At 24.6% G+C, this 25,719-nt stretch overlaps 5 protein-coding genes across 5 annotated transcripts; 3 read left to right on the forward strand and 2 right to left on the reverse strand.

The window, feature by feature from the left end:
- Positions 1–2,685: 2,685 nt before the first annotated feature.
- On the reverse strand, positions 2,686–8,626 carry LOC122497934 (ubiquitin carboxyl-terminal hydrolase 14). Its single transcript, XM_043605364.1, has 6 exons — positions 8,425–8,626; positions 8,134–8,312; positions 7,598–8,062; positions 3,952–4,221; positions 3,598–3,889; positions 2,686–3,500 (listed from the first exon to the last, which is right to left on the reverse strand). Exons 1-6 carry the CDS (start codon positions 8,438–8,440, stop codon positions 3,235–3,237), a joined length of 1,488 nt encoding a protein of 495 aa, XP_043461299.1. The 5' UTR covers positions 8,441–8,626; the 3' UTR covers positions 2,686–3,234.
- Positions 8,627–8,994: 368 nt separating this feature from the next.
- Positions 8,995–11,439, forward strand: LOC122497939. Its single transcript, XM_043605369.1, has 3 exons — positions 8,995–9,400; positions 10,022–10,175; positions 10,893–11,439. Exons 2-3 carry the CDS (start codon positions 10,028–10,030, stop codon positions 11,393–11,395), a joined length of 651 nt encoding a protein of 216 aa, XP_043461304.1. The 5' UTR covers positions 8,995–9,400; positions 10,022–10,027; the 3' UTR covers positions 11,396–11,439.
- Positions 11,440–12,307: 868 nt separating this feature from the next.
- LOC122497937 (GTP-binding protein 10 homolog) lies at positions 12,308–16,936 on the forward strand. Its single transcript, XM_043605368.1, has 4 exons — positions 12,308–12,723; positions 12,851–13,154; positions 15,911–16,129; positions 16,219–16,936. The coding sequence occupies exons 1-4, from the start codon at positions 12,667–12,669 to the stop codon at positions 16,824–16,826; spliced, it is 1,188 nt and encodes a 395-aa protein (XP_043461303.1). The 5' UTR covers positions 12,308–12,666; the 3' UTR covers positions 16,827–16,936.
- A 230-nt stretch (positions 16,937–17,166) lies between these two features.
- On the reverse strand, positions 17,167–25,463 carry LOC122497933 (origin recognition complex subunit 1). The gene is made up of 7 exons (XM_043605363.1): positions 25,212–25,463; positions 22,734–23,739; positions 19,754–20,033; positions 19,125–19,390; positions 18,588–18,871; positions 18,203–18,372; positions 17,167–17,875 (listed from the first exon to the last, which is right to left on the reverse strand). Exons 1-6 carry the CDS (start codon positions 25,348–25,350, stop codon positions 18,215–18,217), a joined length of 2,133 nt encoding a protein of 710 aa, XP_043461298.1. The 5' UTR covers positions 25,351–25,463; the 3' UTR covers positions 17,167–17,875; positions 18,203–18,214.
- On the forward strand, positions 17,481–18,217 carry LOC122497940. Its single transcript, XM_043605370.1, has 2 exons — positions 17,481–17,718; positions 17,808–18,217. Exons 1-2 carry the CDS (start codon positions 17,481–17,483, stop codon positions 18,152–18,154), a joined length of 585 nt encoding a protein of 194 aa, XP_043461305.1. The 3' UTR covers positions 18,155–18,217.
- Positions 25,464–25,719: the final 256 nt, after the last annotated feature.

The following is a 25,719-nucleotide window of genomic DNA, read 5'->3' on the forward strand; positions in this document are numbered from 1 at the left end:
AACAAGAACATTAAGCCTAATTCACAGGCTTTGTTTTGTAAACACGACTTAAACTTTTTAAAAAACACGGGTTGTCACTTTTTCTTTTTTGTTTGACAATATTCAATTTCACGAAATTCGTAAATTCTCGAGCTTCAATTAAATAGGTATATATTAGAAAATAAAAACTTCAAATAATATTAAAAAAATGTAATTAATCTTTTTCAAGAAAATTAATTTCAAAATTCTATTATTTCTAAAAATTCAGGCTAATTGCTTTTAATATTCCATGACAAAAAAAAATTTATTGAATAATTGAACCTTTCTTAAAATTGAATTCTAATAAAGAATTTTATTACCAACTAGCAAATGTTACGCGCGGAACGTGATATTCAATTTATTATTGTTATACAAATTACAAAATTTTTTATTTTAAAATATAAATTTTTTAAATAATTTCATAATCAAAATTTAAAAAATTCACTTATTAAAAATACAACATATTACTGATCATATTTTCAAAAATTTTAATAAAATTTCACGAAAGAATTCAATTACTCTCTCAAATTTTAATAAATTCTTCTAAAAAATTCAATTATTTTTTTAAATAGTAAAATCTTTACAAAAATTCAATGATTTTCAAAACAATTTTAATTGAATTCCTTATAGAAGAATTTAACTTTTTAAAAAATTTTAACACAATTCGAAAAAATTCCATTTTTTTCTAAAATTTTTATAAATTATTCTTAAAAAAACTTTTTTAATTATTTTTATAAATAGTAAAATTCTTCGCAAAGAATTCAATTATTTTTATAAATAGTAAAATTTTTTGGAGGAATTCAATTATTTTCAAAACAATTTTAATTGATGTCATCCATCAATTAAAAAATTTAAATTCATCATTCAAATATTTCTAAATATTTCCATAAATTTCAATTATTTCCTAAATTTTTCAAAACCATTTAACTATTTTTATAAATACTAAAATTCTTTACATAAACTAAATTATTTTTGATCCAATTTAAATAAAATTACACGAAATAATTTAATTATTTTCAAAAATTTCCATAAAAATCAATTTCAACAAGAATTTAAAATTCTCGAAAAATAATTCAATTATTCTCAAAATATTTTTAAAAAATTCTATATAAAAATTAAATTACTTTCAATGCAATTTTTAAATATATTCGTCAAAAAATTGAAAAAATTCAATTATTTTCAAAAAATAATAAAATGCTTGTGATGAATTCAATTATTTTGAATAGGTATACTTAATTTTAATAAAATTCTATAAAGAAATTTAATTATTTTCGAAACAACTTTAATTGAATTTCTCGAAAAATTTTATTATTTTCAAATATTTCTATAAAATTCTTCATAACAATTTAATTATTTCTTAAAATTTTAATAAATTCTTCGAAACATTTAAATTATTTTTATAAATAGTAAAATTCTTCGCAATAATTAAATTATTTTTATAAATAGTAAAATCCTTTGCAGAAATTCAATTATTTTCAAAACAATTTTAATAGAATTCTTCGAAAGACTTAAAATTTTCAAATATTAACATAAAATTTATTTATTTTCTAAAATTTTAATGAATTCTTCAGAACAATTCAATTATTTTTATAAATAGTAAAATTCTTCACAAGAATTCAATTATTTTCAATACAATTTTAATAAAATTCTTCTTCATAAAATTAAATTGCTTTCAAAATTTTCAATTAAAATTATTAAAGAAACTCCATTAGTTTAAAAAAAATTCAAAGAAATTCTTCAAAAGAATTTAATTAGGATTTTTCAAAATTTTAATAAAATTATTCCCGAGAATTCAGTAATTTTCTTAAATAATAAAATTGTTTGAAGGAATTCTATTATTATTAAATTTTTTGATAAAATTCTTTGCAACAATTCGATGATGTTCAATACATTCATTTTAAAATTGAAAATATTTGAAAACAAAAATTATAAAAAAGTTAAGAAACAAAAAAGCAAACAACAACTAACTTCAAACTGCGAACAGATTACCGTAATATGTACTTTATTATTATTAATTTTTAAATTATTGAATTTTTTTTGACGAATTTTAATAAATTTTTTTAAGAATAATTACATTTTTCGAGAAATTTGATTAAAATTGGATTAAAAATAATTGAAATTCTGCGATGAGTTTTATTATTTGTGAAAATAATTCAATTTCTGCGAAGAATTTTATTACTCTTGAAAATAATTGAATTATTGCGAAGAAAATAAAAAATTTGCAAATACTTGAATTCCTGTAAAATTTTTATTCTTTATGAAAATAATTAAATTTTTGCGTAGAATTATATTAAAATTTTTTCGAAATAATTGAATTCTTTTGGAAAATTTTATTAAAAATCATTGAAAAGATATTAAAAAATTGAATTAAAATTTTTGAAAATAATTTAATTTCGGAAAAGAATTTTATTAGTTTTAAAGATAATTGAAATTTTGTCGAGAATTTTTATAAATTTTTTAACATAATTGAATTTATGAGAAGAATTTTATTATTTTTGAAAATAATTGAATTTCTGCAATCATTTGTATTTTTCTAATATTCTCCAAATTATATCGTACAATATACGACCTTTTTTCAAAAAACTGAATTTTACGAACTTGAAGCAAATTTACGGACCTAATTCGAGCCCTGGAATTGAAAATGTTAGGAAAAAAAAGTCCAGTGGCTTGTTATATCAACTTTATCAAACATGTTAATTATTTAGCAAATAGTGTCACTGTTTTATGATTCGCGTCCATGTTATAAATTCCGCTCATCAATATTATATTCATTCATAATTAACATATTAAAGCATTCAAACAATCGCCCAGTGCGAAATATCGCACCCAAAAAACATTAAAAATTAAAAAAAAAATGATGTTATAGAATTCCAAAAATTCATACTTTATAAACAACTTTCTATTATTCACAGAATAATTAGATTTATTAAGTCGACGAATAATTGGAATAACAGTTAACATTTTTCATTTTTAAAAAGATTTCAAAAGCTTGCCACTGAAAAATGTAACTATTCAGTTTTTATATATAATAATAATCGAAGATGATGACGAAATATCGTCTCATAATAATTCTTTTGAATCAGTCTCTCAAATTTTCTTTTTTTTCACTGCTTTTAAATCTCTAATTAATTTAACTAGCCTATATCAATTATAAAAATCGTTATTATAAATTGTAACTCCAGGACGAGTATTAAAAAAATAAAAATGAAAAAATTGTTATTCAGTGGCAGTTTCGTCGGCAATTGGAATTTCGAGGATACGAGGTCCATAGAGTAAGACATAGGCGCAATGCCAATCGCCACCGCCGCTTAATTTTAGGATATCTTCACTCGTTATTATACTAACATTATCGTCATCACATTTTATCCAAGTGTCACCTTTTTGACGTACCCATGCCACGTAATGTCCACTACTACTCGAACGTCCTTGATGCGTCAAAACTGCTTGTAATGTGTAATAGCCACTGTTGTTTGAGCCAAGATCTGCAATTAAAATTATAGAATCACATTTAGTTACATTAATTAAAATGTTTGTAACTCTATTTTCTAGAAATAAGTTTTAGAAAAGTAATTTATTCACCATTTTCGAAACTGAAGGGTTCTTGTGTCGTTTTCTGCTCTTTATCGTCATTCTTGTTTCGTTTCTCTTTCATATTGCGAGCATCCTCCAATTGTTTGTCCTCAAGTTCCTTGAATTTTTCCCTAACAGGAATAAGCTTTTGTTGTAGTTCAGGTGAGCACAATTCGAAAGCGTCAAACTCGAGGGGAAATTTGACATCTTTGAGTATCTTGGCGTTTATCGCTTCCTTTTCTTTGTAATAGAAACGAACAAATTGTATTGTCAAATACGCTGGCAGCCTGCTAATCTTCGACTAAAATGAATTGAGAATTCGTTAAATTTATTCATTAAACATTTCCTCTTTCGTATAATTACCGTTTTAGTGTAAATTGCATCTCGTCCTAAAGTTGATGAATTTTTGGTAATTTGTTCCTGCATTTTATTTCTGAGTCCCGAATGCATATACTTGACATCCGTCGAAATAAAACAACTGAGTTGTAAGAAATCCTCTTTTCCTTTCGATGGCGTCTCCTCTTCCGATTCGACGCATTTTAATTCAGTGTCAAATGTCCCACCGAAATACTGTTCAATTAAAGAAGAATGTTTACTTCTCTGCTCACTGTCGCCAATTGCATTCGGATATTCCTGCAGAGAACCAATTGAAATTAATTAATCTATATTAATAATCGTTGTATTCAGGTAATTTCAGTTTGTTTCTTAACTTTTTTAAAAAATTTTCCTTTTAAATATTTTCAATTTTAAAATTGATGTATTGAAATCATCTAATTGTTGCAATAAATTTTATCAAAAAATTTCATAATGGAATTCGTTAGAAGAATTTTATTATTTAGGAAAATAATTGAATTCTCGTAAAGAATTTTGTTTAAATTTTTGAAAATTCTAATTAAATTCTTTTTGAAAAATTTCTTTGCACTTTTTTTTAAATATTGGAGTTTTTTTTAATAATTTTAATTAAAAATTTTGAAAATAATTGAATTTAAAAAAAAATTTCTTTCAAGTTTTTAAAATAATCGTGTTTGTGAATAGTTAAAACTGAACATTTAATTATTGAATTTTATAAAAATTTTAGAAAATAATTGAATTATTTTGAATAATTTTATAACGAATTAAGAAAAAAATTGAATTTTTGCAATGAATTTTACTATTTATAAATATAATTGAATTTTTCCGAAGAATTTATTAAAATTTTAGAAACTAATTGAATTCTATTGAAATTTTTTATAACGAATTAAGAAAAAAAATTGAATTCATTCCTGAAATTATTTTGAATATAATTTAATTTTTGCAAAAAATTTTACTATTTTTAAAAAATAATTGAATTTTTCGTAATATTTTATAACGGATTAAAAAACAATTGAATTCTTTCGTGAAATTTTTTTGAAAATAATTGCAGACTTTGCACTCGATAATTAACTTTAAAAAAGTAGCAAAAAGTAGCTTTCAAACTAAAAAAAGTAGTAAAAAAGTAGTTATTGAAAAATTAAACTTGACGACCAAGAAAACTCGTTTTAGAGACTTCACAAAACAGACAAAAATCTCATTCAATATTTTATTTTCCTGACTTTTTTTTCTAATTTTCATCAAAAATATTTATTTTAAGCAAATTCTAATTTAAAGAATTGAATTCTTATATGAAGATTTTTACAAAACTTTTTTTAAATAATTAAATTCTATTTGGAAATTTTATGAAAATAGTAGATATTGAAAATCATTGAATTCCGAAAAGTTTTTAAAAATAATTAAATTTTACAAAGAATTCTATTAAAATTTTTGACAATAATTGAATCTCTGTGTGGTATTTTATTAAATTTTTTTGAAAATAATTGAATTCCTAAAAAACATTTTGTTATTCATGAAAATAATTGAATTCTCAAGAAGAAATTTATTATTTTTAAAAATAATTCAATTCTTGTGAAAACAATAATTGAATTTTCCAAAGAATTTTAATTAAATGCCTCAAAATAATTGAATTGTCAGGAATAATTTTGTTATTTATCGACATATTGAATTATATCAAAAAGAATTCTTTATGTACCTAAATAATTGAATTCTTGGGAAAAATTTTATTAAAATCTAAAAGAATAATTGAACTATTTCAAAAAAATGTAGTTAAAATTGTATTTAAAATGATTGATTCCTTTTGAACAATTTTATTAAAATATTTGAAAACAATTGAATTCAATTTTTTGTACAATTCTTGTAAAATTGTATTAAAAATAATTAAAATCCTGCGATGAATTTTATTATTTATGAAAATAATATTGAACAGTTGCTAAGGATTTTATTAAAATTTTCAAAAATAATTGAATTCTTTAGAAGAATTTTATTATTTATGAAAATAATTAAATTCTTGCGAAGAATATTTTATTAAAATGTTTAAAAAGAATTGAATTTCTGTGAAAAAATTTTGTTATTTTTGAAAATAATTGAATTTTTTGAATAATTAATTTAAAATAGTATTAAAAATAATTGAATTCTTACTTAGAATTTTATCAAAAATTTTTTAAAAAATTTGAATTTCTATGAAAAATGTTAATATTAGTGAAAGCAATTGATTTATTTTGAAGAACTGTATGGAAATTTTGTTAAATAATTGATTTTTTTGAAAATGATACTCTAAATTAATTACATTCCAGTGAAAATTTTATTACATATTTATGAAAATAATTGAATCGTTTTAAAGAATTGGATTATAATTTTTGAGAATTTTAGTTTTTTAATTTTTAGTATTAGCGAATTTAAAGTAGTGGAAATTCTAAAGAAAACAAGAAATAGTAGCTTTTAGAAGCTGAAATCTAAAAAAAAGTACCCAAATAGTAGCATAAAGTAAAAAAAGTAGTAAATAATTATATTCGTTCGTGAAATGTTATTAAAATTTTGTTTAAAAATAATTGAATTTTCTTAAAGTTTGAATCTGAAATTATTCAAAAATTCATGTATAAATGGAACATGACGTTCCGCGCGTAACATTTGCTAGCAGGGTGACCACTTTTTTCATAAAAAAAAATTAACGGTCATAAAGAATAACTCTGAAAATAAATTATTCCATGAAAGATTGAAAGAATTTCCTGATTTTTAGACAAAACTTTGACTTTTTCCCAAATCCTAAAAATATTTTACTTTACTCTAAAAAAAATTTTGAACTTAAATAGATTTTTTGAAATAAATATTTAATTATTATCCATTATTTTTCCATATAGGTATTCAAATTTCAAATCCTTTAAATTTAAATAATTTTTAAGAATTGCTATTGTACCTAACTTATTAAAAACTTCAATTTGAAATTTTTTAAAATTCAATTTATAATAATATTAGTAGGTATCTAATATTAATTTAACATTCTAAAATATAGAAAAATTTTCTTATGAATAATTGTAAAAAAAACTAATTGATATTAATGCAAAATACGGTTTTTTAAAAATTTATTTTCTATAAGAAAAGAAATTTTATTTATTTTTATTTACTTTATTTATTATTTAAAAATTAATTTTTATAAATTTCGTATCACTTTTGTTCTAATCAGTTCAAATTTTTAATAATTCAAATTTGTTTTGTTATAATATTATTGCAAAAAAAAATTTTAAATTGATTTATTTTTCACTATTTTATAGGATGTGAAATTTTTTTAAACAAATTGAATTAAAATTATATTTTGTTTAATTATTGTTAGAAATAGAAAGAATTTAAAATTAAATTTAATATTTTCTTTTTCTAAGTCTGTTACGTTGGACAACAAAATTCATATAATTTTCTTATAAATTCTAGAAATTGAATATTTTTATAGTACTTTTTCCCGGTCCACCCTGGCTAGTTTAAAAATAAAAAAATAATATCTAAATAAAGATTAAGTATTAAAAAATACATTTTTAAGTAAAGATGTAAAATTATTTTAAAAAATTCGTTGTTGCATTTCCCTGACTTTCCCTTGAATTCTCTGTGGTAACCCTTCTAAAGATCTTTTTACGTTTAAAAATGTTAATTATTAGATTATTATTAATACCTTGGACGGCAATTTGTCCTTCAACATTCGAATAATTTCAGTCCAACATTCATTGGCGTCTTGCTGTTGAAAGCCACCGTGGTCCGATTTCTCGGCGAAACGTGGAAAAGCTAAATGCACCATTTGAACTAAAACAACTGGCGGCAGGGAGGCTCCTTTATCCATACCCTCATATAAATCACGAAGAGCCGCTGTAATACTCTGAGCAGGTACAATAAACGAATTACCGGTGGAGGCAAGTCCGCCAGGAAAATCCTTTAGAGCGTCACGCAATTCAGGTACAGTCTTTAAGCACTGAACTGTCGCATTTAAATAACAGGTGTTACCAAGATTAGTCAAACCTGCCGGCAAATCTAGAGCAGTTGCCAATTCAGATTCATTCATATCCTCGAGAAATAGAGGTTTCTCGGTAGGCTCCATTGGCACGTCTTCCTCTTTCGAGCCCATCATCAAAACAGTAACACCCTGATGAACAGGAAATTAATATTAAAATCTAATCAATAAAATCCAACGTCTCAAAAAGGAGAAAAACTTACGTCCTTGAGTTTCATTATTCCCCAGTCCTCGTCCTTGAGCGTCATTCCTTTAAGCATAACTTTTTGTCTCTCTGGTTGAACACCCGTCAATGCAAATAGTTGTGCCTTAAAAAGCATCGGTTCCTCGTCCGTATTAACTTCTACATTCGGAAAAAGCTCCTTACCCCATTTCACTTTAACTAAAAAAAACAATTTTCATACAGTTTTAGAATATATCCCTTTATTTTCTATAAATGTTAACGTATTAATTATAGGTTAGAAATTTATAAAAACATTTTCTATTTTACTTACTCGAATATTGTGGCATTTTTTTAATTTACTCACTCTTTCCAAAAAAAGACACTTATTACATATATAATTCTAAAAAATTCAATAATATTATCAATACAAGTGAAAGAAATGTGTTTAAAATAAAGTGCAAGTCAGACTTCTTCTTCTTCTTCTTCTTTAGTGGCCTGTTGCAGAGCATGCAGCCATATCTATGTGTGACCAACATATATAGTTAACCTCATGATCCAAGTAACAAGGTCTCGCCACGCGCAGGCAAAAAAAACGTGGAACCAAGCACCAATCAGAATGCGGACGAAGTGACGACCATATTGAAAGTCTAGCCGCGTATTTTTAAATGTGTTTCAAATCCAGAAAATAAGATTGTTATTGTTATTAATATATTTTTATTTTTAATAATAAATATTATTAATTGTTATTATTAATATTAATACGTATAAAATTATTGATAATAATAATAATAAATATTACAATAAATGGTAATTAATATTAATAAATTATTATGAATGTTATTTTATTTTTAATAATAATTATTATTTTTAATTAGTATTAATATTAATAAATATAAAGTTATTAATAATAATAATAAATATTGCAATAAATAGTAATTTGATTTTCAAGATTCCAAGCAACATTCACTGGCTCTTCCAGGTTTCTTTCAGATTTATAATATTCCCTAAATTTTTAAGGTTTTCCAGGTGAAAATAGAGTGAAAATACTCTGATTCACCTAGAAACGTGGCCAACTAATCACCTTTTAATGATTTAAATTCTGTACCGAAGTGAATCTGTGCCACGCAGCAGTTTAGTCCTTACTGGAGTTTCGTCTCAGTATATATATTGAAAGTTAAAAGTGATATGCATAATAATAATATGTGACTGTATATTTGTGACTGCATAATTCTTTTAGTTTAATTTTTTATTAAAGAGAGAAAATATAAACACATACAAACAATTAATCACACGAGGATTTTATAGCGGTAAGTATATACAGTACGCAATACAGATATTAATTATTATTCCTTATAAAAATTATTTCGATTTATACTCGCTGTTTCCATAAAAACTAAATAATTGAATTTGTTTGGTTCATTAAAATAATGAAATTTGAGAAAGATAAGTATTCATGAAATATAATCTCACGTGGCAAAATTGGAAATTTTTATCTGATGTTTGAAATTTAGGCGCTTGTCAAAAACGGTTCAATAAAAATTAGGTTTCAAAATTGTGAATTTTTAAAATAATCTAAATTTATTTAATAATTACTAGTTGTTAAAAGAAGGAATTAAAATTATGATCGAGGAGGCGAAATTTGGAAATGTGTCAGCTCGCGACAGAGTTGAACTAAACTGAAATATTCAAATTTACAATAATAAAGTAGCGCCACCTTTTTAATAAATGGACCGATTTCATTCTATCTTCTTTTGAACTAGGGAATTTTTTCTTAGAAATTTAAATATAGTAGCATAATTTTCTTAAAATTTTTAATTCATTAACAAATTAATATAGGTTTATTAATAACATAAAATAATAATATAATAAAATAATTTTTACATAATTACATTAATTTTATTACTCACATATTTATATATGTTTCTTAGATAAAAATGCCGAACGTATGTGCAGTTGCTGGTTGCAAAAATAAGTATGATAAAAATAAACCAGCTTTAAGTATGTTTACTTTTCCGAAAACTGAATTTTATCGCAAACAGTGGCTTAAAGTTTGCAAAAACCCAAAAATCAACGTAAAATACGGTAAGCTTAAAGACATTGCATAACTGTACTATCATAAACGATTTTAAAAAGTTAAATATAAGGAGACTTATTCTGAACTAATAAAATATATAATAAAATATGTAATATAATATAATATAATATAATATAATATAATATAATATAATATAATATAATATAATATAATATAATATAATATAATATAATATAATATAATATAATATAATATAATATAATATAATATAATATAATATAATATAATATAATATAATATAATATAATATAATATAATATAATATAATATAATATAATATAATATAATATAATATAATATAATATAATATAATATAATATAATATAATATAATATAATATAATATAATGTAATGTAATGTAATGTAATGTAATGTAATGTAATGTAATGTAATGTAATGTAATGTAATGTAATGTAATGTAATGTAATGTAATATAATATAATATAATATAATATAATATAATATAATGAAATATGTAATATAATATAATATAATATAAACGTTGCATTTCAATTTCGAAGATACATGACAATTTAACAATAAATAATATCATAATTTTATACATTACAGCTGCAATATGCTCTGAACATTTTCCAAATAGTACGTAATTATATAAATAATGTAGACAAAATAATATTACGTGCTACTTGGGTATTTTTTATTGTAATTTTATATTATATAAATAATATATTGTACTATTACAGTTGAATGTCCAAAAGATTATGTACCGAATAATAATGAAGTGGACCTACTTGAATCATTAGAGAAAGAAATGGCAGTTGAAAAAATGGCTGAAGAAGGCTTAAAATATATTGCAGGATACGTTGCATATCGTTTTGGGAAAGATGATTCACTTGGTTGTCACACATCCAGATTGCCAGAGCAACCTGATAATGACTGGATCTGTCATTTGTCTAAGGGATATCTAAAATATCCTTCAGATAAATTGCTTGTGGCAGCCAAGATCATGGAAGAGGAGTTTCAGTCTTTTCATGGCTTAACGTTTTCCAAGGAAAACAAAATTTATCAAAAAGTTGCAAATAAGGTTAGTGATAAATTAGAGGATAAATTAGATATAAAGGTATTATTGTGTCTGGTACGTACACGAACGCACATAAGATTGCGAATTTTGAATAGGAAAGTATATGAGAAAAATTCTAAAAGGAAAGCTAAAAAACGTGTAAAAAAATTCGCTAATACTAAATAGCGTGAATTTTTTTTGAAACTGATGTAGTGAAATTATACAGAAAAAATAAAAAGAAACATGCAATTTATTTATAGGGCATTTAATACATAATGATAAATGAATGTGGAAACTTTAAACCGAATAATTGAAGCTTTCTACTAATAAGAATAGAAAAAATAATAATAATAAATATTATGACATTATTATTAAATTATAATTGTCAATAATGAATTATTAATAATAATAATAATTATTATTTTTATGTTTATTATTATTATTATTATTATTATTATTATAACTAATAATTCGCTTTTTGGAAAATGTTTATTTAGTATCTAATTTATCTACTAATTTACCACTAATGCCTTATTTTGCAAAAGGTCAATTCCCTGTAATGTTCGCAATCCCAATAATAGTTAATAATTAATATTAAAATTGAATGTTGTTATTAACAATTCCTAAAAAAATTCAAAATAAAAAAAGGTTGTCTTAGTTAATCTGGCTCAAAATTTATCTCATCATTTATCCACTGAAAATTGAAAAGAAATTGTCCCTTCAGTTCTTGCAGCATTAGAGATAAATGTAATGTTTTTAAATATATAAATAAATATATGTGAATGTTATGTATCAAGTTAATAATAAGTATTTAATAAAAAATATTAATATTTAATAAAGAATTATTTTACTTTTAATTTATTATTCTTTATGTTCTTTAAATTTGTTTCTGTATTTGATTCAAAATTTAGCGCTTCAATATGGTCGTCGCTTCAGGTAATCGCTATGATTGGTCGGCTTTTTTATGGTGCGCGAACCGAGTTAAAATTGAGCCCGACTTTGGCGAGACCTTGTTACTTGGATCATGGTTAACCTTATATTATAAGGCTATTCAAGTTGGGTGGGGGAAAATTCAAGATGGATGCTAACTGGTGCACAACATTCACAGATGATTGTGCCGCCCGCACCACCGGATTCAAAAATCACTCCGTAACACGTTGTATCGGTTAATGCGGTTAATGCGGTTAATGCAAAAGAAAAGATAATAGAAAGTGAAATTATCAAATTTTGATAAACATTTACAGAATGAATAGTGTATTTAACCATTTATTTTGAAAATTCGTGTTAATCAGTGAAAATACCGAAAATATAAACGTTATAAACGATATACAAAAACAAAGATATTGAAAACATAACCCATAAACATAAATAAAAATTTGTCCATTTAAAAAAATGTGCGGTAAATTATTTTGTTATACCAAATAAACTTTAGTAAACTACAAGTAAACCAAGTAAATATGGTTTTTACAAGTCGAATATTGTTCTTCGCGACAAAACTACCAAAAGAAGAAAAGGTATGGAAGAATTCAAGGTTTTAATTTTTATTCTGGACAAATTACATTTGTTTTTGCTAATTAATAATGGTTTTTTAGTTATTTGACTCATTTTGGTAAAGTAAAATGATTTTCCTTATTATTTCAGCCCATGAGAAAGTTTCTGCGGACAGGTTTCTTGGATAATCTTCGAATACATGTGAAAGCTGGTCATGGTGGTTCAGGACTTCCAAAATACGGTGGAAAAGGTGGAAGAGGTGGTAATGTTTTTATTCAGGCATCAAAATATTACACATTAAAAGCCACCGATAGATTGATACGAGCAAGGAAATTGGAAGCTAAACCAGGAATGAACAGTACTGCACGTGGTTTGATCGGCACTGTCGGAGATGATTTGATTATCAAAGTTCCAACCGGAGTGGTTGCTCATGACGAAAATGGCATCGTTATCGGTATTTTTCTCCTTATTCCTCTTATTTCTTTTAATCCCTATTGCAGGGCTCGAACCAGTGAAAGTATTTTAAAATACGAACTTTACTGACCAATTACTGACAAAAATATAAGTAGTCCGAGTCAAATAAAAGAACATTTTACTTAAAAACTATAAATTAAATTTTTTCATAACTATAATTATTTTCATCATTTCAATTCAATTATTATTTTCAAGAATTTTTAACAAAAATTTCTCGTTAAATCAATTATTTTTAATAATTTTCGAAAAACTTCTTTGACAATTTTCAAATCCATTTGTTAACAATATTCAATTTTACGAAATTTCAATTATCCGTAAATTCATCGTCAATATCGTCAATCGTCAATAAATTCGCAAAAACTTCAAATAATATAAAATTTTTAATTAAAAATTCTACTAGAATTCAATTATTTGAATATAAAAAATAATTTATTTAATAATTGAATGTTTCTTAAAATTCAATTCTCATAAAGAATTTTATTTTATTTCTTAGTAGAATTCTACTAATTCAGATTTAGAGAGTGCGATGAGTTTTATTATTTTTGTGAAAATAATTGAATCTCTAAGAAGAATTTATTTTAATAACTGCAATAATTTGTAAACACTTCAAAATTAAATTTTTTTTAGTGTTTTTAACTAAATTCTTTTATAAATCCATTGCTTTTAATAATTTTTTTTCAAAATTTTAATTATTCGAAACTTCTTCAATTACTTAAATATATATTAAAAAATAAAAACTTCAAATAATTTTTAAAAAAATTCGCAATTTAACTTTTTCAAAAAAAGTTAATTCTTCTACAGAATTATCAGTTAAAAGTACCTATGAAAAATTCAAAGTTTCAAAGATTTTAATATGCAATCTTTTCAAAATTCAATAATTATTATTTCTAAAAATTCACGCTATAGTGCTTTTAATATTCCATTATGTATAATCTAAAATTTTAACTGAAATTCATTTTTAAATCAATTTTTTTAAAGAAAATTCTACTAGAATTCAATTATTTCAATACAAAAATAAATAATTTTTTGAATAATAAATTGAATGTTTCTTAAAATTGAATTCTCATAAATAATTTCATCAACAAATTTTTAAAGGGTAATTAAATTCTCTCGACGAATTTTAATAAAATTTTTAAGAATAATTACATTTTTCGAAGAATTTAATTAAAATTGTATTAAAAATAATTTACATTCTGCATTGAGTTTTATTATTTATGAAAATAATTGAAATTCTGCTTTGAGTTTTAGAGTAGAACGGGGTGAAATAGCCATTGTGCAAAAAAGCCATTTGACTTTTATTTGAAAAGTATTAAACCGATTTATCAGCTATTTAGAATATAAATACTATCAGTTAATACGCAACTTTTGATACTAGTTTGGATGTTGTACCTATATTAATATAATTTTTATTGTAATTTTAATTTTTTAGTTGCTCTGCGTATAATATTTCGATGAACTTTTCGAACATATTACAACCTGTTTAAGTGAACGGGAAATAAAAGTAAATGTTTGTACATAAGGAGAAAACTATACTCAAAACGTAAACAATGTTAATTTTTGGAAATTGAACTGAATTTAAAATTTATTTTAGCTTTTAGAAAAACTGGTCTTGGGGGTGAAAAAGCCAGGGACAAAAATCCATTGAATATTATGTGAAATTCATTTGTTTTCTACTTAAACTAACCTTCTAATTTTACAAAATTTTCGCGTGTTTACTTAATAAAATTAATTAAACACGACAAAAAAATAGTATAAAGTGCGTTAAAAAATAAACAACGAAAAAACGGTTGCAACAAAATATGGCATCTGTGGTGAAATTTAAGGAAGACTTTAAAAAAAGGTACAAAAACTTGGCAGTGTAAATCGAAAACAGGTAAACTTAACATTATATTCAATTTTCCTTGATAAAAGCTCTTTAAAATTTATTAAAATATTTTAAAAATAAGATTATTTGTCATGTAAATAAAGGAAAACTATAAAAATACCAAAATTAATAACATATTTTGCTCAAATCGCGAGGTGGCTTTCTCCCCCCACCAGGTGGTACAAAAAAGCCATTTGCAGAGCTTTCGTAAAACTCTTATAACTTAGTCCTTTCATGGGATAAAAAATATTTCCGTCAAGAATATTCAAGCTTAATAACTAAACTTTCAATGCCAATTGGAAATTTGAGAAAAAAGTTTTAAATTCAGATTTTATAAATTAAAATGTAAAAATGTGGCTATTTCACCCCGTTCTACTCTATTATTTATGAAAATAATTGAATTATTACGAAGATATTTATAAAAAATTTGTATTTTTTAATTGAAAAATTTAATTTTTTTTAAATATTTGAATTCTTTTGGAAAATTTTATTAAAATAGTAGTTATTGAATATCATTGAATTGAGGAACATTTTTGAAAATAATTTAAATTTTGCCAAGAATTGTATTAAAATTTTTGAAAATAATTGAATTTCGGAGAAAAATTTTAATATTTTTAAAGATAATTTAAATTTTGACGAGAATTAAAAAAACATTTTTGAACATAATTGAATTTCTGCAATCATTTGTATTATAAATTATATCGTACAATTTACGAACTTTTCGTCCTTTTTCAATAAAATTACGGACTTTACGGGCCTGTTTTCGGTCTTGAACAATTATGATTATTCTTTATTATATTATTTATTTAACTTTTAATTCTTATCAAATAGGGAAATAGCTTCAAAAGCTGAATTCTAAATTCAATTTTCAGGAGAAGTGAATGAACCAATGTCGAGATTGAAGATAGCAGATGGTGGAGTTGGCGGTTGCAAGGAGACAAATTACTGTGGAAAAAGGGGTCAAGCTAGAACAATAATTTTAGATTTGAAATTAATATCAGACATTGCTGTCGTTGGTTTTCCGAATGCGGGAAAAAGTACTCTCCTAAAAGCGATCTCTCGAGCTTCACCTAAAGTCGCCGAATATCCATGTACGATAATATTCAAACTTTAATTCAACGAACCATTTAGCTAAAAATTGAAAACGATTGCTAAAAAAGAAAATCACTTTTGTTTACAGTTACCACCGTGAGACCAAATATCGGAATAATGGGATTCAAAGATTTGAGAAAAATAACAGTCGGCGATTTACCAGGTTTAATAGAAGGAGCACATCAAAATGTCGGTATGGGTTACAAATTTCTAAAGCACATTGAAAGATCAAAAATGATATTGTTCGTCGTTGACATTCAGGGTTTTCAATTGTCCCCAAAGCATGTTTATAGAAATTTTCTCGAGACAATTGTACTGCTTAATAAGGAAATTGAACTCTACAATCCTGATTTAATCGATATGCCGGCAATGCTTCTTATTAATAAAATGGACACACCGGGCGCTGAAGATACTCTAAAATCACTTTATTCGAAAGTAGAGAATCTAAAGAATCACCTTGACGAATTTCCAGAGGAAATACGACCCGATAATATTGTCAAATTCTTGGATATTTACAAAGTATCGATGCAAAATATGCGTCATGACGAGAAGGAATTATTGAAATATAGGATAAGAAATGCATTGGACAAGTGCACGTCAGAGGAAGAATTTGAGAATATGGGCGCCGAACCAGTTTTCAAATTAATTGAACAAATGAAAAAGAATTCGGAGAAAGTCACTCCACTTTTAGTTTAAATTAATTTCCTGTGAAACGTATAGGTATGTAAATATTATATTATAGATTTTTTATCTCAATTGTTAAAAGGTTTTTAACTGTAAAAAAGGAATAAACTTAGAGACGGAAATTTTTTATTGTTCGTATTTGTTTTTATCTCAATTGTTTAACAAAAGTTTTCTTTTTTAAAAAAAATAAACTTTGTGACGGAAAATTTTGATTTTACGCATTGTTTTTATCTCAATTTTATTGTTAAAAAGTTTTTTTTTCTACACAAAAATAAACTTAATGACGGAAAATTTATTTGTCGAGTATTTTAAAAACAAAAAAAATCGTTCATTTAGAAAAAATGTAGGAATATTTTTCTAAAAAAATTTCTCTTTATTTCCACACGTGCGGACAGAGGGAAATTCTCATACAATATTTTCGAAGGCACTGTGTCGGTATGACGTGAATTTCTCACTTGACATTGACTTATTTATAAATTTGGCTGGTCCAAATTCAATGTTAAGTACAGTTTCCGTTAAGTTCTAAACGTTCAGTGACCTGCCAACTTTCAGTCAACTCGCTTTAATTTTTTTCATTATTATTTATTTTTCCCCAGCTCATTAATTATTTGACGGATTTAAATATTTTTATTCTATGTTTTGAATTTTTACTAAAAAAAAAAGAAAATGGAAAATCCAATTATGGAGAAAGTTGTAAAATTATACAATGAAAATAAATGGCGAGACATTATTGAACTGTTGAATAATTGTGACATTGAAAATAGTCGTCAATTACTTTGGGTATCACCGAATTTCAAGAATTTGTCGTGGATTAAAAATATAATTAATGAAACAAATTTAAAAGGAATTGTCAGTGTCGGTTGTGGCTCTGGTTTACTCGAATGGTTAATTCAACAAAATTGTGGTAAAGATAACTTTTTTTTCTTTCTTTTTTTTAGATTAAAAAAAAATTGATTATAATAAAAATCACATGCATAAAATATTTAATTTTAGATTGCGATGTTCATGGTGTTGAAATCGATAAATCGTGGTGGTGCTGCAAATATTCACCTCCAATATTTCTAAAAAAAATTACATTCGTAAGCGATACGGAGAGTACTGTTTCAATTGAGAAAAATTATGCTTTACTATTTTGTTATTTTAATAATGAACCAGTGTTTTTGAATTATTTACGTGAATTTAACGGGAATGTTATTTTTGTTATTGGTCCGGATGAGGGGCAAAATCGTTACACAATGCCTTTGCCGTTCGATAAGAAATTTACTGAGTACGGTTGGCACTTGAGTAAATCGCAAGAAATCTCATTTTCTAAAGACTTTATATGTATGTATGTTAGATAGTTGCAATTTTCCTTTTTTTGTTTATAAATTCTGTAATTAAAATCTTACCTTTCTGATTTTTTACGAGGTTTTCTTTTTTGAAAAATAAATGTCATTGGCTGTGACGTTCAGCAAAATACTTTGATACAAATCTGCGCCAGATTCCCATAGAATTAATCTCCATGATGCTAGTTTTCGACAAATCTCCAGAGTTTGCGTTATGTTCGGAACTCCTTCACCTAAAAATAATTAAATGTAATTTAATTCCCAAAATTAATGTAATAAAGAAGATTAAATTATTAATAAATAAATTAAAGGAATTAATTATTAAGAAATTAAACAGAATAAAGGAAAACGTATATAAAAATTCAATCTAATGAAAATAAAAATTTATCAATCTAAGAAGAAATTAGAATTTAAATTTAGAAAGTAAAATGAAGAAGTAAACATTAACCTTCAAGAAGGCATATAGATTCGAATTGTAGATAAACATTTTTTAGAGTGACTTGTTCGATTCCGGTTCGTGACACCTCTTGACAAACGGCTTCTAAAAATATTTTCTCCATTACTGAACAACATTTAATAGCTTGCACTCGGGGATTTGCTATCATTTCATTTAAAGCGGAAGTCACATCCAAAATAGTGACGAATTCCCGATTGCTACCTTCGGCGATTTCCGTTGCTCGACGACAAATGTCCAAGGCACGTCGTGCATCGCCAGAAACAGAAGCTACTTTTCTATTTTTCAAAGGAGAAAAAGAATAATTATTAAGTTTCCGCAGAAGATTAAAATTTAATTTCAAATTTATAAACGAAATAATAAATGAATAATAATAATAATAATAATAATAATAATAATAATAATAAATAAAATAAATACAGAAGTACAATTTTTGCAAATTTAAACAAAATGAAAATAAGATATTAAAAAGAAATAAAATTATAAATATATATGTAAAATTTAAAAATATAAAATGAAAAATTTAAATACCTGGCTACAAGTTGAATAGCTGCTGGCTTAAAGCCCTCCATATCTTTCAGTCTAGTTTTAACGATTTCCATTAACTGGATATGATTGTAGGGACTGAATGTTAATCTCGTTAATCCTAAACGAGAGGTGACACGACTCATTAAAACTCTCTCGGGCAAATCCATTGTATTGGCAATTGTTATCACAACCAAATGTGAAGCTTTGTGCGTTGGCCAATCCAAAAGATTATAAACCACCTCCTGACGTTTTGTACACAAAAGGTCCATCTAAATTTAAAAAAATACGCTTTTTAATGTGTCATTTAGAACAAAAATTCAAATTCCAATTTTGTTTTACGAACAAGTAACAATCAACACTTCATAATGAATAAAAATCATGCAAATAAATAGAGTGTTGAAAAACGAATTTACAACTAAATGTAGTTTTAAAGAAATTAAAAGTCTTAAAAGTTTGTTTTAAAAATAAAAGAAAAGTCTGTTCGTGAAAAACAGAGGAAAATAAACAGAAAAAAAGAGAAGAAAAAAGCGAGAGCAAGAAAATAAAAAAATAAATAAATTTAAATAATAATTAATAAATTAATTAAATTAATTATAAGGTGGCAAACGATACGAAAAGAAAATTAAAATAACCTCATCAATAAGCAACAAAGTCATATTTCTACGAGGCGCAGGTGTCGTAAACCTGTGATGCAGATAACGATGAGATTCTTCCCACGTGCTTATGCTTCCTGTCAATTTCTTCTTTATTTGCACGTAAGCCTGGCGAGGTTCGGTCAATTTCATTCCATTGATGTCGACAAATTCAAACGGCGATAATTCGCCTTTTGATTCTAATTTTTTCAAACATGAAATAACTTCATTGACAGTTGCCGTCTTTCCCGTACCCGGAACACCACTTATGTAAATGCACCTAGAAAAAAGGAATTCATTACAAGAATATCCAATTTTTATAAGTTTTTTCGAACGAATCCGATAAAATTTATAAATTTATATTTATAAATGGTTAAATTCTTTGCAGGAATTCAATTATTTTCAAAACAATTTTAATTTAATTCCTTGGATGAATTCAAATATTTTTAAATATTTCCATAAATTTCAGTAATTTCCTAAAATTTTAATAAATTCTTCGAAACAATTCAACTATTTTTACAAATACTAAAATTTTTTGCAGGAATTAAATTATTTTTAATCCAATTCAAATAAAATTACGCGAAATAATTTAATTATTTTCAAAAATTTCCATAAAAATCAATTTCAACAAGAATTTAAAATTCTCGAAAAATAATTCAATTATTCTCAAAATATTTTTAAAAAATTCTATATAAAAATTAAATTACTTTCAATGTAATTTTTGAACCTATTCGTCAAAAAAATTAAAAGAATTCAATTATTTTCAAAAAAAAATAAAATGCTTGTGATGAATTCAATTATTTTGAATATACTTAATTTTAATAAAATTCTTTATTCTTTATTCAATTATTTTCGAAACAACTTTAATTGAATTTCTCGAAAAAATTTCATTATTTTCAAATATTTAACTATAAAATTCTTTATAACAATTTAATTATTTCTTAAAATTTTAATAAATTCTTCAAAACATTTTAATTATTTTTATAAATAGTAAAATTCTTCGCAAGAATACAATTACTTTTAATACAATTTTAATAAAATTCTTCTTCATAAAATCTAATTGCTTTCAAAATTTTTAATTAAAATTATTAAAGAAACTCCATTAGTTTAAAAAAAATTCAAAGAAATTCTTCAAAAGAATTTAATTAGGATTTTTCAAAATTTTAATAAAATTATTCGCGAGAATTCAGTAATTTTCTTAAATAATAAAATTGTTTGAAGGAATTCTATTATTATTAAATTTTTTGATAAAATTCTTTGCAACAATTCGATGATGTTCAATACATTAATTTTAAAATTGAAAATATTTGAAAACAAAAATTATAAAAAAGTTAAGAAACAAAAAAGCAAACAACAACTAACTTCAAACTGCGAACAGATTACTGGAAAATGTATACTTTATTATTATTAATTGTTAATTTTTAGAGCTCTTTTAATTTTTATTTATTTATTCCTTCAATTTAATTTTTTATTAAATAAATAATAAATTTTGAGGTCAGGAAATGTTGGAGAAAAGTGAAAAAATCGATTTTGAAAATTTTCGATTATTTCATATGAGTGATAAGGGGCCGTACACATAATACGTCACGCGGCTAGGGGGAGGGAGGGGGTCTGAGAATTGTGACATAGGGGGGGGGGTGAACTCATGTGTTACGTCACAATCTTTTAAATTCAAAAATTATAAGAAATTAAATGTGACAATGTCACTTTTTCTAAATAAAACAAGTTAAAAATGCTTTAAACTATTTAACATCTATTATGTACCTGTATTTAACAAATATTGGTTTATTATTTATAATATAATATGATAAATAATATATTCTCTTAATTTGAATCAGTTAAAAATCTTGGTTTTAACTGACAATCAGCAGTGACTGACTTTTTGCTTCTGAATCTGTTAAAAATATAACTGAAAAATTGTCCAAAAAACACCGAAACTTTTCTAAATATGTATATATTAAAGATTTACTTGCATACTTCGAAAAATTTACTTGCAAAGTTTAGTTAAAATTGTGTAAAGATTTAAATTTCTCACTCCAATAAATATTTATCGTCAAATTTTCTTAAAAATATAGCTTGAAACTTTCCTGAACATTTGAATTACATTTTCGACTATAATTTCGTGAAAATTTTTAGGAAAGTTTCGCGCTAAACATTTATTGAAGTAGGATATTTAAATCTTTACACAATTTTCACTAAACTTTGCATTTAAATATTTCGAAGCTTGCGAGTAAATCTTTAATAAATTTTTAGGAAAGTTTCGGTGCTATGTAGGTAGTTAAATGTGACTAAATGAATCAATAAAAAAAATTGTATTGAAACATCAGTTATTTTTAACAAATTGTCAGAAAATAGTATATTGTGCAACAAGTACAGAAAGAAGCTGTTTTCGAAGTCGGAAAATCTTCTTTCGTACGTGTTGCACACAGTACTTTGTGCAACACCTTTTGGTTTTGATAAAAAAAGCTGTTTGGAAACGCTAGTTGACGCCAACATACGTACTGTTTAGCAGGGTTTGGAACGTATGTTACCGCACGTAATATACGTGGTTTTCTACGCGTATATTACTGTAAAAAACAGGTATTCTACAAATAGAAAACAAATACCTATGTATATCACTAAAAAAACCTAAAAGTTTAAGAACTTTACGGCACTAGTGCAGCAAAGTACTGTTTTGCGCCTACTTTACAGGCATGTAAAGTATTACTCTCCTTACAGGTGTTGCACAAAAAATATTTTTAACTGATTCAATAATTTAGAGTGTAGGATATAAAATATAATGTCAAATGTATAAAATTTACATTGAAATTTACGTGTGTGACGTGACGTTGTAGGGGGAGGGGGGGGTTCAAGGTTTGTAACGAAGTGTGACATAGGGGGAGGGAGGGGTTAAAAATGGTCAAAAATTGCGTGACGTATTATGTGTATGACCCCTAAGTTAATTTATTAAAAAAAATAAAAGAGAAAAATTAATTTTTACCCTCCAATTTCCTCAGTGAGTTTTCCCTTGAGAAACGTGAAGATATCGTTAAATTCAGCCTCCCTGCATGGCAACGATTTAGGCACAAAACTAACGTGCAAACGAGTACGAAATTCTTGAAGATTTGTTTTCGGTTTTGAAACTGTGGAATTTCTCGTTTGTGTACTTGGTGTCAGTGTACTTCTCAATTTTGGAGTTGCCACACGGCTTTTTGGAGTTCCCACACGACTTTTTGGAGTTCCATTAATAATTTTTTCAGGCAATAATTTCTTTCTGACAGGAGTGGAATTTTTAGTTTTTGACGTATTTTTCCATTCCGAAACTGAACTTGGAGTTCCCTGGTTCAAATCTTCTGTTTGAATAATACTCTTCCTTGTTCTGGTACTAACTTTTCGTGCATTCTTAGGAGTTGTTCGTTCATTAGTAAGCGTTTGATTTTCATCGACTGAATTTAAAGGCTCTCTTGTGGACATTCTTGTCCTCATTGCTCGTTTCTTTGGTGTTTCACATAAATCATTTTCATTCGATTCACGTGTTCCATTACGTTTTTTACTCACTGATCTGCTTCTTGAAGTTGAATCCTCCTCACCATCACAGTAATCTACTGTTTTACGATCTCTGAGATTCCTTCCACTTGACATTAGATTTTCTTCAGAATTTAATGTCTTACGAGCAGAACGTGCACGACTAGGAGTTTCAGATTCATTTTTTATTTGTGGGGCTGTTGAATTACGAGTTATTCTTGCTGGAGCTGTTTTGAGATCTTTTTGAGATTTCCTAGTGTTCGTTGTTTTTTTATTACTTATATCTAAATTTTTCATTGATCGAGACAAATGATCGGGACTGTTCTTCATTGGACTTTTGGGTTTAGCATCAATTATACCTTCATCGTCGGAATTTTCAGAATTCATAAACTTTTGGACTGTACTTTCCAATTTATCGTGATCTACTTTAATGCATAATTTTAATTTTAATGGATTATCCATAGCTTGTGCCACGTATTCATCTGAAATAAATATATATATATATATTTATTAGGTGAAAATAAGAGTGAGGATCAAATCTGTTTAATAAATGAACTAGCAACAATTTACTTCATTTTTTAAATAAAATTATCAATTTTAAAAATAATTGAATTTAAAAATTTTAAATTCAAATTTTTATTGAAAACACTAAAATAATTCAATTTTGGAGAAATTGCAAATAATTTATTGCAGAAATTCAATTATTTTCAAAAGTAATAAAATTCTTCTCATAAAATTCAATTATGTTTAAAATTAAAAAAAAAAAATTTTTTGTCAAAATCCAAATTATCTTTGTAAATAATAGAATTTTTCCCCAAAGTTCAATTATTTTCAAAAATGACAATAAAATGCTTGTCCTAATTTCAATTACTTTCAATATCTATTATTTTAATAAAATTTTCCGAGAAAAATTCAATTATTTAAAAAGAAATTTAATAAAATCGTACAAAAACATTTAATTATTGTCAAAAATATTAAAAATTCCACAAGAATTCAATTATTTACAATATTTTATAAATTTCTTCGCAATAATTCAATTATTTTCATAAATTTTTAATTATAAATTATTATAAAACAAAGAAATCGATCACTCCGAGTCGAAGACCGGAGCAATCAATATCTTCATGTTTTATAGCAAAATACTTTTATAAGTTGTTTAATTTCAAAAAGGATTAATTTAATGTCTTAATTCCTGTGGAAAAATAATAATAATTAAATATTTATTTAAAAAAGAAATTATTTATGTTTTTGAATAATTTTACAATTAAAAAAATTCGTAAAAATGTAACTGAACATTTTTTTTGAGTAAAATCTTTTTCCTTTATTTTCTAAAAATTCAAACATTTTTATTTTCAATGAAAATTTGTAATTGACAAATAGAAATTATAAACATTTGTTTCGTTTATTTAAAAAAAAACTAATGAATTTTATAAAAACAATTGTAATTAAAAAATTGAAATAATGTAAATCATAATTTTTTAACAAATTTTCTATTTTTTATAAATAAACAAGAGAAAAATTTGCATAATTTAGATCAGTCAAACGAAATTTGTTATTAAAAAAAGCTTATAATAAACAAAAATGGGTAAATTTTTCATTTGTTAATCAACCTTTTTTTTTAAAATTTTCTAATTTCTAATACCTATTATTTTATTATGAATTATGAAAAAATACCTGCAAATTTTTTTTTAAGAAAAAAAAAAACAAAAGAATACCCAAAAACTAACTTCAGGTGTGGACAGAATAAAAGAATGAATTATAGGATTATTATAGCTAATAATAATTAAATGATTAAAATGTGATTAAAATTAAACATAAGAATAACAGAAGGTATGAAACAATGCATAACCTAAAATGTCAATGTCAGGGCAAATATTTGCTTTGTTGACTTTTATTACATGTAAATAAACAGCAGGATATATTAATAAAAATTAGTATTTTTTTATTTATTTACCAATTTCATCTTCTGATACATCTTGCTCTTCTGTAGAAACATTTCTCCTTTTTGTCTCTTTTTGTTTTCTTGCATTAGTTTGAGATTTTTTGCCTCCTCTTTTAGAATTTTTATTACTTCTCCTCGTTGTTGGAGCCATTTCACTAATTCTTTTATTATTAATTACCCTTTTTTTAATAAAAAAGAGATTAAAAAACAAATAGAGCGCGTTGGCACCCGGCTCTTTAAATAGGTTAGAAAAAAACAGCGGGAAAACAATTCCTAATGCTCCGTTCACCTGAAAATATAGAAAAAGAGAGGAAATAAATGAAGATGCGCCTTTAAGGAGAACAAAAAGTGTTTCACGAATTTATGTGAGTGTTTACAAAAAGATATTTATACGTTTGACATCATAATTAAATTTAAAAAATTTAAATATGTTAACTACTCCTATAAGATTTATAATTTTTATTTAATAAATTAATAATTAAAAAAGGTGATTTATTCATTTAATATAAAATAAAAATAT

The sequence above is a fragment of the Leptopilina heterotoma genome, unplaced genomic scaffold, assembly GCF_015476425.1.
Source record: "Leptopilina heterotoma isolate Lh14 unplaced genomic scaffold, ASM1547642v1 Lhet_14, whole genome shotgun sequence".
NCBI lineage: Eukaryota > Metazoa > Arthropoda > Insecta > Hymenoptera > Figitidae > Leptopilina > Leptopilina heterotoma.

Coding starts and splice junctions, on each gene's coding strand:
- LOC122497934 (XM_043605364.1), bottom strand. Junction 8,063..8,133: donor GAATAATGAAACTCAAGGAC/GTAAGTTTTTCT, acceptor CCTGTTCATCAG/GGTGTTACTGTTTTGATGAT. Junction 4,222..7,597: donor AGGACAAATTGCCGTCCAAG/GTATTAATAATA, acceptor GGTTCTCTGCAG/GAATATCCGAATGCAATTGG.
- LOC122497939 (XM_043605369.1), top strand. CDS start 10,028: ATGCCGAACGTATGTGCAGTTGCTGGTTGCAAAAATAAGTATGATAAA. Junction 10,176..10,892: donor AAAAATCAACGTAAAATACG/GTAAGCTTAAAG, acceptor GTACTATTACAG/TTGAATGTCCAAAAGATTAT.
- LOC122497937 (XM_043605368.1), top strand. CDS start 12,667: ATGGTTTTTACAAGTCGAATATTGTTCTTCGCGACAAAACTACCAAAA. Junction 13,155..15,910: donor CGAAAATGGCATCGTTATCG/GTATTTTTCTCC, acceptor TTCAATTTTCAG/GAGAAGTGAATGAACCAATG. Junction 16,130..16,218: donor TAAAGTCGCCGAATATCCAT/GTACGATAATAT, acceptor TTTTGTTTACAG/TTACCACCGTGAGACCAAAT.
- LOC122497940 (XM_043605370.1), top strand. CDS start 17,481: ATGGAAAATCCAATTATGGAGAAAGTTGTAAAATTATACAATGAAAAT. Junction 17,719..17,807: donor GTTAATTCAACAAAATTGTG/GTAAAGATAACT, acceptor ATTTAATTTTAG/ATTGCGATGTTCATGGTGTT.
- LOC122497933 (XM_043605363.1), bottom strand. CDS start 25,350: ATGGCTCCAACAACGAGGAGAAGTAATAAAAATTCTAAAAGAGGAGGC. Junction 20,034..22,733: donor CTCACTGAGGAAATTGGAGG/GTAAAAATTAAT, acceptor CCTTTTTTCTAG/GTGCATTTACATAAGTGGTG. Junction 18,872..19,124: donor GCTATTCAACTTGTAGCCAG/GTATTTAAATTT, acceptor TTTGAAAAATAG/AAAAGTAGCTTCTGTTTCTG.